The following is a 20,172-nucleotide window of genomic DNA, read 5'->3' as shown; positions in this document are numbered from 1 at the left end:
TACAACAGAGGTGGCCAGATAGGTGGCCATCCATCATTCAGGGGTAGCCGTGGCCACCCATGGGCACCATGTAGCTACGCCCCTGATGTTGATCATACAATAATACATAATGTAAATGTGCATCAGTCTCCTGCGGCGCTGTTCACAGCTTTAAACTGCACCTTTGATGGTTGGCCTCACTCACCTCTTTCCATCGACTGCTCTAATCTGTCACTAATAACTTTGTTTCAGGACTTCATGAGATGATTTTATTCATTGGTGGACAGAAAACACAAAGCGCCTTAACAAACTTAAATGTTCAGCGCAGTGTTATGTGTGTGCGTGCCAGCTGCGTCTGAGCGCGCATTTCCTTAACGCGATTGTATGCTTAATTTTCTAAACAAGAACAAGTGAAATAAATAATATAAATATCATAACCATATGTAGAGTCGAGTGTTTATTTTCATTTTGTACGTTGATAAGGACAGCCTGCTTTATTAGCGGTTTTAGTTTCGCTTTGCGTGAAGTAACATGTTCTCTCTCTCTCGCTCTCTCTCTCTCGTACCTGCTCACGCGCAGTACCCGATGCGTTCTCAAGTACCGAAATTTGGCACCGATTGATTTAATGTGAATCGATACTCGGTAGTACCGACGTAATTCGGTCGGTGCCCTTAAAACTACCGAGTCCGGTACCCAACCCTAATTTCACGGTAACGGTATATTTCATGAAAATATAATTCTATATTTTATACCTCATTTTTCTTAGATTGATTTAACTAATTTATTTATTACAGTTCATTTAAATGCTCACCATAGTTAAAATGTAGGCAAGTTATGAAAATGTACTAAATATATCAAATTAAGTTCTGATAATCAGATGTATTATTTATTCATATTTATCTTCTGGCTATATCATATGTATACAGTAGGAAGATAGACAACATATATAACAATAAAGTATGAATATGCACAAACAATGAGAGTACAGTATATGACAAGTGTCATAAACTGGTGTTCATGGGGTCTGTACTGTAGGTCTTTATCGCTCTTCACTCTCTATTAGATGAGCAATTTTAGTGTGTTGCGACTCTCTGTCTTTAGGTTTGTTTATTCTCGGGCTTGTTTTTGCACTGTGAGTCTCTGGTGACTCCTCACGCGTCTCCCAAAACTGGAGGTAGAAGCGCGTCACATCAAAGCGCTCACGCGCTCGCGAGCGTCATCGCGCATTTCAACGCAAGTTTCGCCTGAAGTTAAACTTCATAAAACTATTAACAGCTTCTCAAAACAACCTGACTTCTGAAATACGTGTTGAGAATGAGCTTTTTTAAATGCTGGCGCAGATCGCTGGACGAGCACTGCGGGTGAGAGAAGCGCCGGACTGGAGCGGATCACTAAACTACAGACTGAAAGAAGGTCAAAAGAATGTTTGATACGTTCATTTGTTACGGGTGGATTAATTCAATAGTTTTTTTCAGAATAGCGCCTAATTTGCAGAGCGCCGAGTTAACCACGCCTACTTATTTACATTCCGCGGAATACACGGAATAGAAAAATCTCTTACGGTTGACATTTTATTCCGCGGTAACGGAATATTCCGTCATTCCGCCCAGCCCTAACTCAACATACAGTCATGATGAAATACACCTGCGTTTACTCTGCTAAGACACCTGTGTGAATTTGAGGGTGACTGATTTTATACATCCACTTAAACATGTGACCAGTTGATTAAAAGTAATATTTGGGACCATCTGTGCTTTGTTTTGAAAACTGAAATATCCTTGATCTGCTGAAATTTTGGCCGTCCTTAGAGGGAACGGAGGAAGAACTCAGAATTTATGAGGGTAAAATAATTTTTTTTTATTTTTATTATTAAACTCTTGGCTTAAATAGCTGCAAATTATTATCCAATAATGGTGATGATGTTTGGTTCCGCTTTTACTCAAGTGTAATTTATGATGGACTGGTCGGAGAGGCGATCCCCCTGAGACGTGAGGATTAAGTGCCTTGCACAAGAGTACAGTGGTGATGAAGCTGGTTGTGTTCTCAGAAAATCTTGATTTCCTGGAATATATCACCCAATCTTTCAGATTGCAGTCAGGTCTTTAACCACTAAACTACCACTGCCCTGTTCAAACTGCCCCGAGTCAGATTCTATAACCTGCATGAATGCAAAAGAGTCACCTGACTGATTTATCCTAATGCACATCTCAGTATTTTTACTTGTGCTTTTCTAGACAAGTTCTCTTGTGGACATGTCAACAAAATGTCTTCATCTATTAGATTACATTCTGATGCAATTTCACACTTTATACTTATTCAGTGTGTTCTGTGTGTCTGAGTGTGTGTATATCTCTAGAGTATTTCTCAGTTGGAGGTTAATTGTATGATGTCAGCTTCATTGGTCTAGGAGGGCTGCAGTCATCCACTACAATGACACCAGCTGGGCCAATCTGTTCAAAAATGTGATTGGGTCATACGCCAAAGTATGGTCACACATCCTGATGTTATTTACCCACCTCTAGTACATTCTCTTAGTAGATCTTGCCCATCATGGTTTAATTTAAGTTATTGGACAGTGAACAATATGTGGCAAACTTGTGGCACTGATAGGAACACACTGTTCCAGTAAGGGCGCCACCACTCTAGGGCTTTTGATGCTGACCTGTTTGATGTCAAAAGAATTCAGAGTTGATTGGTGTGTAAAAAAAATACTGATCTTGGGTACGCATTAGCAAACTGCATTGGAATCTGTCTAAAAAGATAGTCTGGGTTATGGCTCATGTGAACTATGATACCATCACAATCTTACGGGAATTCGTAACCTTTTTACGAGGTGGATAATTCATATGAATTCGTACGGTCTTATTCATACGCTTTTGTACGATTTGCTTTCACGTCAGTGGCGGTTAGGTGTAGTGTAGGGGCTTCACACTATTGCTTTTTTCTAATATTCGTGCATTTTTGTAAGATTCTCATCACACTGAATTCATATGAATTAGCCACCTCGTAAAATAGTTTTAAATTGAGATCAGGTTGGGTTTCCAAATGATGTGATTATAACACACAATTAGCCTATCTGATCTTTGCATTTTCCTGGTAGAGGTTCTGTAACTTGTTTACTCATTACGTCTCACTGCAGTGCAGATGTGCGTATTTTGCTGTGTTGTTTAATCTGTAAAGGGTAAATGTATTTGGAAATATCAGTAAGTGAAAATAAAGTAAACTCACAGCAGTTCGGAGTTCACAAAATTTTAAGTGAGACTCAAATAGGGTGCATTTTTGCACAATTTATGACATCACAAAGCACCGTGTGTCTGCACAGTTTTAGATCACATGAGATATTTGGAGATTCTGTCCAATCACAGAGTCTCAATTAACGCAGGAACAGCAAAGCTTTATTTAAAATAAACAGCGACCTGCTTTGACATCTCTCCGAGGACGACCACTAAAAACGAAAAGTCTTAAAAGCGCTTTATCGTCCAGTCACCTAATGTAGTATAATGTGTTTCTCATTGCTGCACATTTCTCAGTAAATTGCTTTCAGAGAGCAGATTACATTAATTGCATCTCTTGCAATCCTTCCAAGGAGTTATTACCTACAGCCGTACCTACTCATGGTGTTTCCTGCATCTATGACCCATAATGCAATACTGACCCAACTAAAACAATGTGAAAATAGACCTACAGGAGCGTGGAATTGAACTCTGCTTCAGAACAAACAGTCAGTACAGACACAATGCATAATCTTTCAGAATCCCACAATGAAAAGCACAGTCACATTGCGAGACGCATTTAAGAGTAAGCGTATAGTTTACATTTTTATTTTAAAACAGGGCGTTCTTCACAGTCTAGACCTTGTAACTTGACTCTCACCTGTCTCTTTCTTAAAAGACGCTGACACTCAGACATGCACACTACAACGAAACACAGCATTTCTTTCAAACTGTACACAGAGAGATCCCCGTAGAAATGAGTCACAGATGAGATCGCCTCAATTGTTTCTTCTAGACTGCAATTCAATAGAGATCAAATAAAAAAAATTATCCTGAAAAAGAATCCAGTCATGTCGAATGCTCTAGAGTTTCAGAAGATGCAAACGTTGTCTCAATTCTGGTTAGATTTCCAAGATACCACATTCTGCAATCAAAAGTCATCTTTCATCCAAAAGACGTAATTATCTGGGCTATTCTTTACACAGTTGTATTATACATAGTCAAAAACAATTTTCCATATACTGTGTATTTTCCTAATTATTATTTAAAAGACAGACATAAAGGAATTTCATGAGAAACATCTAGGGAACATTTGGAGAAGCATCTGAGAAAAAGTTGATAGTTTGTTGAAATTAGGCATGACTTTAATCTTTCTTTCTTTGTGTGTGTCTTTAATAATTCTTGTATTTCAGGGTTATAAAAGATATGTAAGCACTGTAAGATTTATTTAAACACATGCAGAGCTCCAAAATCACCAGAAGTGAAAGGTTACGAGACGGAGCGAAATTAGTCTTTCTTCAGACCACCCACAACCTGATTGGTCAAAGGTTTCATCAAGCTAAAATTGCTTCTTCTTTTTTTCAATCAGCAAGTATGCGTGTGTACATTTCTTCATGTTTGTAGCAACATTCACATTCTCATGTTTTATGTGCGATTAGTTTGTCAGTTGTCACCGAGGACAGATAGACTCACACCCTCAAACACACGTACACATATGTTGCTCTGGAACAGGATTTATAGTAGGGCTATGCTCTGTATTAGGTTTAATTCATTTCTGTTTGAAATGTATGACATTGCGTGTTGAAGAAGTTGTGTGTGTGTGTGGTCTGAACTAACAGTAGCATCTATTCCACTCCTATTTATTTTGACATTTTCCATTCTTTCTGCCGTCAGCCTGAGAAAAACGGCTGTTTTAATCAGACTGACCACACACACATATTCGCAACGCAAACAAAGTCAAACATAACACTTCACAAGAAAGTGTGCGTATGTTTTACAGCAACCTTCTGTTCACAATTGTGTTTGTTTTTCTGAATACATAACAAGGCATAAAAATGCAATATTTAGGATCTTTATTGTTGTGTGTACTTTAGTACAATACAATTCTTATTTTGGGTTTTCCTCGCAAGAACATGGCGTAGAATGTCAACAACCAAATGATAGTTCAGGAATAGTTCACCCCCCCAAAAAATTTTTTTTTCATCATTTACTCACCCTTATGCCATTTTAAACCTTTATGACTTTCTTCTGTAGAACACAGAAAAAATATATTTTGAGGGACGTTGGTAACCAAACAACAATGGCCCCCATTGACTTCCATTGTATGGATTTAAAACCACTGAGACATTTTTAAATATCTTATTTTGTGTTTCAGAGAAGGAGTCATACTGTAAAAAAGGGTGCTATATAGTACTAAAAGTGGTTCTTGGCTCGTAATCGTAGGGGAACCACTTTAAGTGCTATAAAGAACCATATCTTGGTTCTTCAGAGGTGCTTAACAGGTTCTTTATACGGAAGGGGTTCCTCAGCGGTTCTATACAGCACCTCAGTCATCCCAAAGAACCGCTGAAGAACCTCTGAAGAACCAAGATATGGTTCTATATAGCACTTAAAGTGGTTCCCCTATGATTACCATGCAATCAATAATAAAATAATTTTTATTTTTGTGTACCGTTAACAAGACAAAATATAAAAGACCAAGAACGATACCAACTATAAACAATTCACAATACCAAATATCAATTTATAGTATAAGAGAACATGCTATACATTTTAGAAAAACAACTATATTTATTTACTTTTCATATGGTGTGTTTTTAGGATGTCCTTAAATATACTTTTTTTCATTTATCGTGTTGTATCCCAGTGTATACCCACCCATATACACCATATGTGTGTTCGTGTCATGTGTTTAAACCTGTAATAGAGTCTTGTGCTTTCACAGACAGCGGGCCAAATATATTTCATTTCCATCAAGGATTTTACCGATATGTAAACTGTCCCTTCTTCCCGTAATTGATCGTCTTCTTTGTCGTAATTGTGAATAAGCAGGTGATTGGAATTGTGAAGAACTATTTTCTTACACACAAACGCCCTGAGCCAGAACATCATGTCCAAAGGCTGGTACATCCTCTGGCAAGAAGACAGGCCTACTACAGTATCACATTTCAAACACACTGAATTAGTTGGAGTTTGACACAGCAAGGTGTTTACAGATCTCAGTGTCATCTTACTGGTAATCACACAAACTTCTGTTCACACTCAACACTCTTAACAAAAGATGGCAGTGCCACAGAGACACAATTTTTGTGAAGCATAAATGTTCTTAGGGTGTTAACGTTTCTTTATGAAGTGCTTTAGCCAAAAATGGTTCTACTATGGCATTGTAACACACCCTTTTTTCAAGAGTGAATAGGACAAATGAATTCACAGTTCACGTAACACACTCCAGAGTTGAACTTCATGATTTATTGGCTCGTCTGATCACACAAATTTTACCACAACGCCCCCACCCACCACAGCATGACCCTGCTAACCCTACCGTGTGAGTGTGTCCTTCTTTCTCCAATAATCCACTGCTCATTTACAATCACAAAAGAATAAAGAGGACCAATGAGGATGACAATGCCAGTCTAGGCCTAGTAACACGACTCTTGTGTGAAACAAAGCAGAGATAGGTTTGCTACTGCTGCTCTCTTTCTCTCTGGCTGACCCCGTTTACACCTGGCTGGTAGGTATTAAGATACTAAAATTGTAGGGTTTGTGAAATGTTTTGCGGTCATATCACTCAACCACATTCAGAGGCAGTCAAAAGCGTGCAACCACAATGCATTTGTAATGTAAGTGCTAATCCATCGCAATGCACCTCCTACTTGACTGGCAGTCAAATACTGTGTTTGAACCGCCAGCTATGTGCATTTTTAAACTAAAATTACAATCCAAAGAAAATATTTGGAAGAGCGTGAACATGTGCATGTCATTCACAAGACTTGGCAAAAGATCCTTAGTATATCAGATATGAGTGAGCAGTAACGCAGTTACTTGTGACATCTTATCTCTAATAAAACTGATCTTCTGTTTCTCAACATTTTCTGCATTTTCTGACTTCAATCGTCTTCCAAAAGGTTTGTGAACATGCGACCATAGCAATACCATCATTGGATATGTACGCTGGTAATACTCTTTAAAGTATCCTTGTAAATACCATATTAAAATGGTTGTCATTTAGTACCATGTTACTATAGAATTACCATTAAATAAGTTTGTTTCTTAATATTTGTGTGTCCTGTCCTGGTAAACCCTATAGTATGGGGACCATTTTTAGTCCTAATGAGAATAACAGCTTATAAAGTAAATGAGGTTTATTTGAAAAGGTCAAAATGACAGAAGGTTTTAGGGGTACGGTGAGGGCTAGAGTGGAATATACAGTTTTCACAGTATTAAAATCTTATGTCTATGGAAAGTTCCCATAAAACATGGAAACCCAACATGCGTGTTTGGGTTTTCCTTTAGGCTTACAGCAGCATTGCTCTGTTCTCAATGATTTTCTGTGTGTTTGTGTGTGTTTGACATGACTTCAGATTCCTGAGTCCCTTTCTATATAATTCATTAAGTTCAAGCAAGATTTGTGTGCTTGTTCACTCCACTGGAATGTCATACTGTTGTAAATCCACGGGGTTTCAGTCTACACAAACACACACAATCTCACAGTCTTTCATTACGTTCAGAGCATTGTCTTTCAACAGGGGTGTAGTTCGTGTGTAGTTTCAGTTTACATGGTGACATTTACTTTATGAAAAATTTGTTTCATTGATCATCTCTTGGCTTAAATGCAACCTGGAGTGCAAATGTGAAATCCTTTGAAATGGCTCCATGAAGTCATTTTGTTCTTCTGCATTGTATTTTCAATAATTCTCATCCCTTCATCTCTTCATTCTCACAGAGCAGATGGAGGGATCGTACGCAAGAGCTGGAAACGGTCATTCATCGCACCAAGCGTTCAGGTAAAAAAAAAACCTTTGTGTGCGTGGTTGGTATTCATGCAATTTGGAGCTTATATTAAGGCAGTGTGTGTGTTGTTACGTGTGTGTATACATGTGTGAGTATAAGGTCTGTGAGATTGCCAGCATTGTTCTTTGATGTGGTTTAGAGTTCAGAACAAGATGCATTTCCTTCATTTGATCATGCTACGTCTCTCTCTCGCTCTCTCTCTCTCTCTCTCTCTCTCTCTCTCTCTCTCTATCGTTCATTCCTTCCATCTTACTCATTACTGGGTGATGCTGCGCTCACCAGTAGTTTATATGTGAAATCCCTCTCTTTTTTCCATTGTAGTAGCTTATAACAAACCGATATTGCGCCTCTCGCTCGTTCTCGTGCGGCTTTGGTTACCTACTCCTCTTTCCGTGGCCGTGATTGGCTCCAGTTGGCAGAGGTTTGATTGGCAGGTGGTTTTGGCTTTGATTATGGCTGTGCAGTCACTGGCTCCGATTGGAGGTTCTACTGTTTCAGCTTTTGCACCTGTGTGTGTGATGTGCCAAACTAAATACTGATACAACATGGATAACGCACAATCACGGTACACAAACATTGTTGCACATATTCAATCTCACACGTTCACATGGTTTCGATTAGCGATGCTGAAGCCTATATGTAGCAGAGTATCGGATGACTGATATTCTGCAGATATACACGTGTTCTATATGTCAGATCAACATTATCACATGTTATGGCAGTCTAGTATCATCCTTAAAGGGTTTGTTTTTGCAGTGTGGAACATCTGACTATTCAATATTCTGCATTTCCAAATAAACAGACATAAAATCCCGATTTAAGTAGATGTTATATTATGTGAGAAGAAATAGTGATTTTTGCTGCTTAAAATTGTTTAAGTACAATCAAATTGGCTTTACTAACTTTTTAAAGCGTTTAATGTTAATTACTTCAACTCATCAAAGATTGAGCAATTTCTATTTTTTTTAATAAGTGAAATCAACTTAACCACTTGCCATAATGTAAAATAGCAAGTTGAAACAACTTATGAAGCTAAGCTAATTTTAAGTCAGCTTTTTTTACAGTAATTTATCGTAGTCTTTATTCCAAAACCTTGCATGTCCAAATTCACAGTTTTTTAGGAAATGTAAAAAACACTGGACTTTTAAAATGATTAAATACTGTGTTGTCAAAGTTGACAAGCGCTTTTAAAAAAAATAGTATTGGTTAGATATTTGCAAAACCAAATGATAAACATAAAGGGTGACTTAAAATAATTATTTATGGCAAAAAAATCACGAAATATGGAGGTATGAGGAAAGGTTATTTTTAGTTTACCAAAATTAAAACTTTGGAAACGTTTCTGGTCATTGAAATCAAATAAAATATGGATCTAAAAATTATTAGAAAAACTTGGCTAAAGGAAAAATTTTAATGTTGCCTCGAAAATAAACTGAAATAAGTTTAAAGCACTAAAATTATAATAATAAACAAAAACTACAATAAAAAATAATTAATATTATACAGCAACATAAAAAAATATGAATAGTAGAATGACAAAAGCATATACCAAAATTGCAAAAACTAAAAATCTAAAAATAACACTTAATAAAACTAAAATCAAAACTATAATAACTGCGGTATGAGGTTTCAGAAGGACAGCAGAGATATGTTAAAATAAATATTATATAAATAATGTATATTAAATAAATAACATTACATTTCAGAATTCTTTACTTAAAGTTTGTCAAAAATGTTGTATTCTAAATTCATTTGGAACACTGCATAACACGTCCATTTAATGGCATTTCTACAGTCCCTTAAATTCCCTATTTGGATGGCTATTTGTCAAGCACACAATGATTGAGTTTATTTCATATAAATAATTTGGATCAAATTATTGTGATCGGCGTGTTGAGTGGTTATGATATGAACATTTAAATGGGATAAAGCCTGATTTTATTTCAGTGCCTTGTCAAAGTCAAACACACACAAGCTGTTTCCCTTTTCTTCAAAAAAGAGCTCAGTGTAATTACTAACAACTGTATTTGCTGAAACCTCTCCCGCTTCTGTTGGATCTCTGTCACTAACCTTTTAAGAATAGAAGGGAGTTGACAGACTTTGATATTTGTCTCTGATTTCCTGTCAAGCACAGCTTTAATGATTAAAAATATCCACATTTATCAAACAAACACAGACTGTTCCCCATTAAAGATCTCCGTAACACAATCACCATGAGGTACAAATCACAGTTTGCGTTATACGGTTTGCATTTGATCCGTTCCACTGCCAAGACCAAGAGAGTTCGGCCCACCAACTAATCGATGAGATCAAACAGGTTGGATGTTATCGGAGGGTCAGCAGGGAGTTGAGTCACTAAGGCTGTTAACGTTCTCCCCCCGGGAGACGTGGTCGCGTGCAACGACTCTCTCCGATTCTCCGGCAACTATGCAAATGATGCTTAGGACTGAAAGATTGGCTAATGGGACGTGGCCTAAGAGAACGTCTGGCAGGAACCAACAGCATTAATGCCGCGAGTGCTGTAAATGTCTACACGCACAGATAAGTTTGTTGAATCACATCCGGACACGCATACTGCGAGCACCAGAAGGAAGATCTGTTACAGAGATCTGACAATGCATAAAGAACAGACCTGTTTAATGGATGTCCAAATCCCTCCAGTTAGAGAAAACAAGTTAAATATTAATTGGATATGAAATCTGGCCAAATCAAATTGGTACGTGAGCTTAGCCCTATCCCCATAAAGTGTCTTGGAAACCCTCACCCCACCCCCTATTTCAGCACTGGACAGTTGCTTGGATTTACGCTGTTGTTTTGTGGCCGGAATAACAGGTAGAGATGTATTTAATTAGAAGGTTAGGGTTGAAACATCATGCTTGTCTTTTCTAATAGTAACAATTTTGAACAATTAATATTGTACGTATTCATACAAAATCACCAACTTGTACAAATGTTTTCCAGTAACATCGGGTAGGAAAACATATTTGATTGATTGGTCCCATTGAAGTTGTGACCAGGCATTGATCCCGGAGGTGTACCTTGAAGGATCTGCTCATGATCTACAACAAGCATCAATTCCTCAAATGTAACATCTAATCACATCTTTCCACAGACATCAGATCCTTTTGAAGATTCTGTTTGAAGATTTCTTTTTCAATTTGGTTCTCTGTATGCATGTGGGATGCAGAGCTTATGTGTTCTATTGAGCATTCACTTCTCTTAAACACATGCACACACTAGAAGAGTGACACAATCAGGTGTGCTACAGATGGATGCCGGAAACAATGCCTGTAATATGCTGAGCTGTAAATCTCTGTTTGATTCAGATCCAGACAACAGTGTGGTAATGTTTCAAGTCTTAAATAAATCCCTAACATACTGGCACGTAGAATTAATACACAGCACTCTGGAATACTTGATTCTGATTGGCTAGTCGTGACATTGCAAGGTGTGTTATTCCCTGATGTTCCAATCAAGAAAAACACAGGGTCCCTCGTGTACTGCGAGTCACCTTGACTGGTGCAGTGTAATATTATACATAGATTAAATATGAATATGTCTAATTAATAATGAGATTTCTTGAGATTTACAAATGACTAAACCAAGACAACAAAGCAAACAAGCAATTTTTTTGCCTTGCAATAGAACATTTTCCTCACGGAAGGTTTGTATTTTTTTACAAATAAGCTTATGAAATGTTTCAAATCAATATTTCATGTTTAATAATGACTCGTGGCAAGTAGCCGTTTAATGGGGGGATAATGTACAGCCAGCCGAATGTTAGCGCAGAATATACCCTGACAGGGTGAATGAGTTTTTAAAAACTATGGATCTCATTTATTATTGTGAGCTCATTTTGAACCTACACACATTATAACTCACATTGTAGTAGTTTAATTGGTTTAATATAACATTTTTGTAGAATGTCATAACACCAGTTGATCAGATTTGATTGGGGAAAAAATGAATGCATCAAATTGTGTTAAAGGAGTATTATGTGTGAGTTACTCCACCTAGTGTTAAATTGTGTGTGCAGTCCAAAGTATGTCCAAAATGGGTTTTTTATTAGGGGATGAGTAAGTTAATGTCTCTACATGAAGCTGCACCTGTTATGGAAATACATGGTGATTTTGTTTTGGAGAAAAACATGTCTTAAACTACATAAACGACGTTAGACGTGAATAGCGATAGATTAAATCATGTTATGTTGTATTATGTCTTATAAAGTTACTGGCCAAAGCCATTTTTGAGTTTAACACATTGCGTTGTGTGATCATTTTAGACCCTGTGTGTGTGGTCGTGTTGGGATTTTTGACCTTGTTGGGACATTTTTCTTTGGTCCCTATGAGGAAAACAGATTATAAATCATCAAACTAAATGACGTCTATTTAAAAACGTAAAAATGAAGTTTGTGTGAGGAGTTAAATTTCAGTTAGGTTTAGGGGATTCAACATTCATATCATTGTCTATGGAAAGTCCCCATAAAACATGAAAACCCACCATGTGTGTGACCATCTGTTTGGCTGAACATAGAATAATGCTAAATGCAAATAATAATTTAAAATGATATTAATTCAATAAGCCATATTTATATAAATTCCCACACTCACAGGCCATGCTTTCTTTTCCTACTACTCAGATTCACGGGTCAAAACATTTACACATGGACTTACACAAACTCCAACACTTTGTTGCTTTTGGCTTCATAAACATGCACTTGTGAATGTACAGATGGTGGTTGGTGCATATGTGAGTGCAGCTGGATGTTTGGTGTGAAATATGGTTCCAATAATGGCTGTCTTTGATGCTAATTTGTTCCATTCATTAAAGACTTTTAACACTCGTTCTTTTTTCCCGTTTAAAACAAACACAGGCATACCACTGTCAAGTAACTCCTTCAAGATTCTTTTAACCTACATGGTTTTCATGTAGGCAAACACGCACACATGCAGAGAGTTAAAAGCTGCTATTTCAGCAGTTAAAAGCACTCATTACTGCGCTTATCACATTTTCAGGGTTTGATTTTTTTGACGTGTTGTTTATCAGCTTGAATATATATATATATATATATATATATATATATAAATAAATCTGCAATCTAGAAACTCGACGTAAATATGAATGGAAAATTTGGCTGGTGATCCAAGCGCTCAAGGTTTACCAGCAGAGGGAGTTTATTGAACCAGTGGTGCAGATTTATCAGAAACTTAACAAAACCTGTGATTATTAAAAGCACATGATGTGATACTTTAAAGGGATAGTTTGCTAAAAAATGTAAATTCTGTCATCATTTACTCACCCTCTTGTCATTTAAAACCTGTTTGACTTTCATTCTTCTGAGAACACAAAAGAAGATATTTTGGAGAATGGTGGTAACTGAACAATGGCAGTATCAATTGTGTGTCTGTACAATAAATGAGTTTTAGTACATGGTAAATGGGTTCCGCAAATGTTTGGTCACCAACATTCTTCAAAATATCTTCTTTTGAGTTCTCCAGAAGAAAGAAGGTTAACAAGAGGATAAGTAAAGGGTGGCTGAAATTTCATTTTTAGGTGAACTATCCCTTTAAATCTGTAATTTAATGTAAAGATAACATTAATTTAATTAACATTAATTTTCATCATTTCATTCATAAGACATCTGGGTAGTTACAGATTTTTAAAGAGATTTTTTGTTATCTTGTTGTAATTGGTAAACAGTCGCTTTTTAAGCATGAATACCTGTCAGGCACCTGACAAAACAAAATACATGACCCACACCACAGACATACTGTAAACACACACACACAATCGATCCGTTTCTGCTGCCAAGAAATCACAAGAGCATGACGTACAAACATCAAATAAACTTTAATTTACAACCTGCCCTCAGTGGGCAACAATAGTGCTGTGTAAACTGCAGCAGGCAAAATGCAAAGATGTTTGTGAATCTGGCGCTTTCTTTAACAATCATCAAAATCATCTTTAATAAACAAACATTACACAGTTATCTCAGAGATAACATGCTGTTATCTCAATGAAATGTGTGACATGGCCCTATACCAGCAAAACGCACTGCTTAACCCTGTTAAACTGGATTGCAGGTGGTATGTAAACAACACAACGTGTTTTTTTAGGGAATTTGTCTTTGATTTTTGTATATAGATGACATGGACTGCATACTCGGACTGAAGACAGGTGGAGGTCATGTTTTCTGCTTGCAGTTGTGTATGTTTTTTGTTATGCTTGTTTGATTTTATGTTTACACATGTTGTTATGTAAATCAGCTTGTGTGATTTCCACCCAACATAAACCTCTCGTTCTCTCGCTCCCTCTTTTTGCTTTGTTGTTTTTCATGTGATGAGAAAAATGGAGGATTATAGGAAATGATTAAAAACAGCAAGTTGTTTTTTTTTACTTTCGATATTCTGCGCTTTGAGAGAGAAATATCGCGTGCGAAGCCCACCAGACAACACAAAAGCAGCAAGTCATTTACAAATGACTTGAAGTTATTTTATTGTGAAAAAAGCCTCAGAATATTGGCCAACGCAAGCACAGAATGACCTCAGGCCTTAGGAACATAGATCTGTCTCCTGAAAATGATTGTGAATTTGTTTCTCAGTGTGTGTTTAGGCTGGTTTTTAATCCACAAAACAGTTGATTTTGTCCAGCATGTTTATTACAGATTTGCTCAATTTGTTACACATGCACATAAACAAATAAGCTTTTAGTGGACATGTTTTGACTTGAATCAACCAGTTGTGTTACAGTCAGCTTGTTGATAAACAGAAAACTTATAAAATATGATAGGACATGTGTATACATACTGCATAAACACACGTGTATTGACGCCAGCCAGGTGCAATATTCGTTCCACATAGAATTGGGTTTATTATTCTGAACAAAAGAAGTTGACAGACTGTCTCTTTACAACAATTATCTTCTTTTCTGGAACTCCAATTCAAAAACATTTTCCTGCATTGTGACAGACTAGCTGTTGAGAATGTTCAATGATACATTTCTAATTACCTTTTCTTGTTTCCTGTTGCACTTTCTTTCAGAAGCTAACGGAAAAAAGAAAGGAGATCGGAAAAAGGGTAATTTCATATTTTCAGTCACACTATTCTGTTTCTTTATGCATGCTAATAAATATTAAGTGACAGTTTGCAATGAAGTTTTTCAGTTTCCAAATATTCTGAAGCTGATTGGTTTGCATACGTTTACAAGGCATATATACTCTCAAACATGGCAAATAATATGCATGTAAGAGTAAATATAATTTTGTATTGTAATATAAAAATGATATTTCTCCTTCTATCTGTTTAGGCAAGAAAGGGCCCCCTGGCGCTCCAGGACCTCCAGGTCCACCTGGTCCACAAGGCCCCCCTGGAATACCAGGGATACCGGGGATCCCAGGCACTAATGCAATGGGCCCCTCTGGTCCCCCGGGCCCTCCTGGACCCGCCGGGCCACCCGGACCACAAGGTCCACCTGGACCACAGGGACATTCAGGTTAACAAAGACACATGCCACCTGACACAAAAAACAACACTGAAGAGTTACTGATTTCACAGTCATGCTTTATCATCTTGGTGGCTTTTCCTACAATTAAAGTTCATTCAAGTATAGTTTGGGTGACACGCATGTAAGTAAACTTATCAGAAATTGCATTCTGATATTCTGTTTTGCTGTGTATCAACAGGTGGTGCAGATAGAGGCAAACACAAAGAAACACAGGTATCGCTCTTCTTCATCCCACTGAATATTTCTGTTCAAAAGAATCAAGCAGCTTGTGTCATGTGGTGTTGACCAATATGGAGTTTTTTAATGGCCGATACTGATACCGATATTAATAAATCAATGTGGCTGGTTGCTCAATAAGAGGCCGATATAACACAAATGTAAATGCATTGCATTTGTGTTATGCATAAATGAGAGACATACAGAAAACTGGTGAAACTAAATGAACACTTATTATGTATTACGAGATTAGTACGTAACATGTAGCTTAACATTTAATCAGCTTAATATGGCTAAATATGAATAAATAAAATATATCGAAATTTAAATGTATTATTATTTGTACTACTTACCATACTATATTTGCATCTCATCCACATCACATGACCCATTTTACTGCGGTCATTTTACTATGTGCCAAATACTGGTTTGACATTAAGACAAATTGGCCATTTGTAAAAATGTATCAGCCGATGCCAATAATAAAAAAATCCAAATATCAACCTAATATATCAGCCACTGCGATATATCGATCTATCACTAGTGTCAAGTACAGATGTTTGTGTAAATCTGTTTGCGTGTATATTTACAGTATGTAAATCAATTTTGAATATGTGGCTTGAACATAGTTTTATTTTTTTAGCCAGCTGTGGTGCATCTTCAGGGTCAAGAGACCACTATTCAAGTGAAAGAAGGTAAGAGTTAAATAATGTTCTCTCGCATAGACCGCCACATGTTTAAGAATGCATATTGATATTGTGTGTGTGCATATATTACATTCTTATTCCATAATAAAAACATTTGCTAAAATTATTACAGTTATTATAATGAAACTCAAACAGCTGGATTGTTTGCGGGTTAATTGATAGAAAATATCATTACTCTGGAATCATTAGCTTATTTTGTTTAATAGCAAAATAGTCAGATGTGCATGTGTCCATTTGTGTGTCACTGGTGCCATAACAGATGATTGAGTATTTACTGATGTCTGTTTGTGAGATTTGTCAGAAGGTGTGTTGAAGAATTGGAGAATGATTTCAATTCATCAGAGAGTGTTTAAAATGCACTCCCGCTCTGGAGAGTTGGAGGTCCTACTTGACGGAACATACTTTATATATAGTCAGGTAGAAGTGAGTACAGTCCCTGGACTAACTCTACTCCACATACACAAACATAAAAATATCAATACCATTTTACAATATTAACAAGATCAGACAATAACTACTATTATTTCACTTGCATTTTTGTGTCTCTCTCGCTCTGTGCCCCAGGTATATTACCTGAATTTTACAGACATAGCAAGTTATGAGGTGATGGTAGATAAGACTCCATTCCTGCGCTGCACAAGAAGCATTGAGACCGGCCAGCGCAAGTTCAACACCTGTTACACTGCTGGTGTTTGTTTATTGCGAGCCCGGCAGAGGATCTCCATCCGCATGGTGTACGAAGACACCTCCATCTCCATGAGCAACCACACCACCTTCCTCGGCAGCATCCGCCTAGGGGACGCCCCAGCTACAGGACATACCTGAGCCAATCACCTCGCAGATCGACCATGTCAAACACAGATCTCATGAGATCTGAATGAGCAATGAACTCATCTGAGCCATTAGCCCAGGCCCATGGACATGGCCAGTCTAGAGCCATACAGTTTATGAACTAATGGGCTCATCTTAATTTCTACCTTCTCAATGGCTTCATCAACACTGAACAGCATTGACCACTGACGAAAAGATCAAACTCTCTCATAGCACTGAAGCCCATCACCAATCCTCAAACATTATAGACTCATCATTCAACCCAGGCAAGGAATCGAACTGGTAATAATCAAACAGACATGGATCTACAAATCAGACGTTTGGATGTGTGCGTAACATCAATGCCGAGGACACAAACTGCACCTTCAATAAATATGTTGGTGTCTGGAGCTGAGTTTTTCTGTTTTACCAACCTGCTATAAAATATATATATTTTCATTTATTTCAGATTGTTTACATACACACACACAGTCAGGATATCCTTTGTCAATATAAAGTGATTCATTTTGTTTTGTTTTTTGCTCAGTAACTGATTCTTTTGTCATAACTGAGTGTGTTTAGTGTATGTGATGGCAGTAGTTCAGGCACTGGCATACTTCATCATGCTTTCATGTCCCATTAACCAAGCGCCATCACCCCGAATGCAAAATACCATATATGCCCTGCAGGGGTCACTATTGCTCCTGTATATTAAATGTAGCACTGAGAAGTTGGTATTGTTCAGAATAGCATACTATCATACTACTCTTACTATTGTTGCAGTATGTATATTGGGCACCGTATGCAGTTATTTTTATGCGTATGCAGTTATTTTTATGCATAGAGTATCGTTCAAACCTAACATATTTGCTTAAATAAGCAAGATACAGTAGAGCATACTAAGTGAAATACTGTGTTCCACAATGCAAAATTGTCAATTGGACAAATAACCTGGAAATAATGTCAACCTAGAATTAATAACATCTCTTTATTTACGTGTTGTAATGTGCGCCATTTAAATAGTGGAAGGTATATGGTATACACAGTAAGCTCGTATTTCATTCTGAACATAGTATTTTTCTTTCCCTCTTGCATACACATACACATACTAGCAAACAAGTCAATCAATCCTGCAGGCTTCCTCAAGACTTTTCAGCACCTGCCTGACAGCTCAGGATTGTGGGACTGAATGGGTTCTAGAGACAGACAGAATTATATAAGTGTAGTTAATGGGAAACAGATCCCAGATCTTCACAGTGAGAACAAACTGCTTTGTGTGGTCTTTGAATAAAAAGATGGGAATTATCTGGAAGTTTGTGAAGAGTGCTGGTAATCTGCCCCCAGGTTCTCACTGCATGTCCCCTCGTCCCAACATGGAAATGTAACAACAGGCAGGATCAGAACAGGAGAGAGTCTGAATATGATTGTGTTCTGATCGATTTGTTGTTTGGATCTCTTTTCTAGTCTTAAACATCAGATCAGATCGACAACTTGTTTTAGTTTTTGGTGTGTTTGTTTTAGATATGAGCCTTTGTAGGTCATTGATTTGTATACTGTGTGTATTCATGTTTAACTGAAGATAATGTATATTTGTAACTATACAGGGGCTGTATATATGTACATAAGATCTTTTTGTACAATTGTTGTCACATTAAACTGTTTTTGAAAAAAATCTGTTTTTTCATAATTGGTGTGTGGTGCCACCTAGTGTCAGTAAAAATCTTGTTTAATTTATTCATAGCAGTCAAGAGAGATGTTTGTGATCTAGTCCAGTTTAGCCCAAGCAGAAGTTATGTTGTCCTTCAGTTTTATTTAAAATGTTAATAATGTAAACAAATGAGTTACACTAAACACTGCAATATACGTCAGTATAGTTTCTGTCCCATATTGTCTATACAACAGAAAGTCCTTTCAGACTGTGTGTGTATTCAGTGTGTAAGCAGTCTACAGGGTGACGTACTGGCTAATAACGCTTCCGAATGCCATTCTTTCAAAAACATGAAGTTTCATCACCTCTGTTTCCACATTCTTTTGTCTTACAGTCTATCTACATACACACATGCAAAAGACAGGATACACTCTTGTTGCTTGGCTTTTGTCTAAAATCTCAGGACAATTAACTCAAAGAGCAAGAAATAAAGACCCAGTCCAGCCCCTGACAGCTTCAAACAGGTGAACTCGAATGGTTTCAAGGTGAGACTTGCGTCATTGTGAAATTCACACCTCGGGACATTGAACTAATGTCAGTGTCAGTCCATTCTGTTGTTGTTTTAAATATAACATGCATGCATTTTGCATTACAAGGTAAGCATTTTATCAGTATGTGTTCCCAATCAAACCTATGGCCTCTGCATTGTTATTGCAATTTATTTGACTAACCGCATTTATTTGACTAACCACTAACTGTCTGTCTTGTGTCTAAAATATATGCTGTGTATACTAATAATATATTAGTTGTTCATTCTCTCCTTTGCTTACTCCAGCTTTAATCCTCCTAGTAGCATGGCCTTGTAAACTAACGGTACTGTTTAGCATGTTGACAAAATGTTTATATGCTCTCCTACTTGTAAGTCGCTTTGGATAAAAGCGTCTGCCAAATGAATAAATGTAAAAGTAAATGTAAATGATACTGTTGAGCTACAAGAACTTGGGGGAGAATACCTTCCTTAAATCATGTAACATTTTAACTTAATGTAATGGCTATGAAATTAACTTAATTCTGGTTGTAATCAATTATTATTTTAATATAGAATTAGATATTATTTTAATATAGAATAGAAAAATCTATTTTATTATTAAAGACTTTTGTGCAGTACAGCTGTGATAGTGTTGTGTTTTTCTTGTATTGTGATTTCAATGCATGTCTGAAGGTCAAATAAAGGTCAAATTAAATCGAAAGCTTATAGTCTACCGCTTGCAGACTCTCTTACATCATAGAGTAGACGTTGCAATAT

The 20,172-nt window shown here is 37.0% G+C and overlaps 1 protein-coding gene across 4 annotated transcripts in view; it reads left to right on the top strand.

Moving 5' to 3' along the window:
* Positions 1-18,943, top strand: part of eda (ectodysplasin A) — a 46,807-nt gene extending 27,864 nt beyond the window's left edge. Inside the window, exons 2-8 of one of the 4 annotated variants that reach the window (XM_057328418.1) lie at positions 7,915-7,975; positions 15,026-15,058; positions 15,288-15,473; positions 15,664-15,698; positions 16,345-16,396; positions 16,701-16,831; positions 16,973-18,943. In XM_057328418.1, the coding sequence (XP_057184401.1) occupies positions 7,915-7,975; positions 15,026-15,058; positions 15,288-15,473; positions 15,664-15,698; positions 16,345-16,396; positions 16,701-16,831; positions 16,973-17,233 (759 nt within the window). In that variant the 3' untranslated portion in view covers positions 17,234-18,943. Of the gene's footprint in view, positions 1-7,914; positions 7,976-15,022; positions 15,059-15,287; positions 15,474-15,663; positions 15,699-16,344; positions 16,397-16,700; positions 16,832-16,972 lie in introns of all 4 variants that reach the window. The other 3 variants (XM_057328427.1, XM_057328435.1, XM_057328410.1) reach the window with 3 other exon arrangements.
* The last annotated feature ends 1,229 nt before the right edge of the window (positions 18,944-20,172 follow it).

The sequence above is a fragment of the Triplophysa rosa genome, linkage group LG2 (genome assembly GCF_024868665.1).
Source record: "Triplophysa rosa linkage group LG2, Trosa_1v2, whole genome shotgun sequence".
Taxonomy (NCBI): Eukaryota; Metazoa; Chordata; class Actinopteri; order Cypriniformes; family Nemacheilidae; genus Triplophysa; species Triplophysa rosa.
The sequence above is the reverse complement of the archived record's forward strand: the minus strand, read 5'-3'. Positions and strand labels throughout refer to the sequence as shown.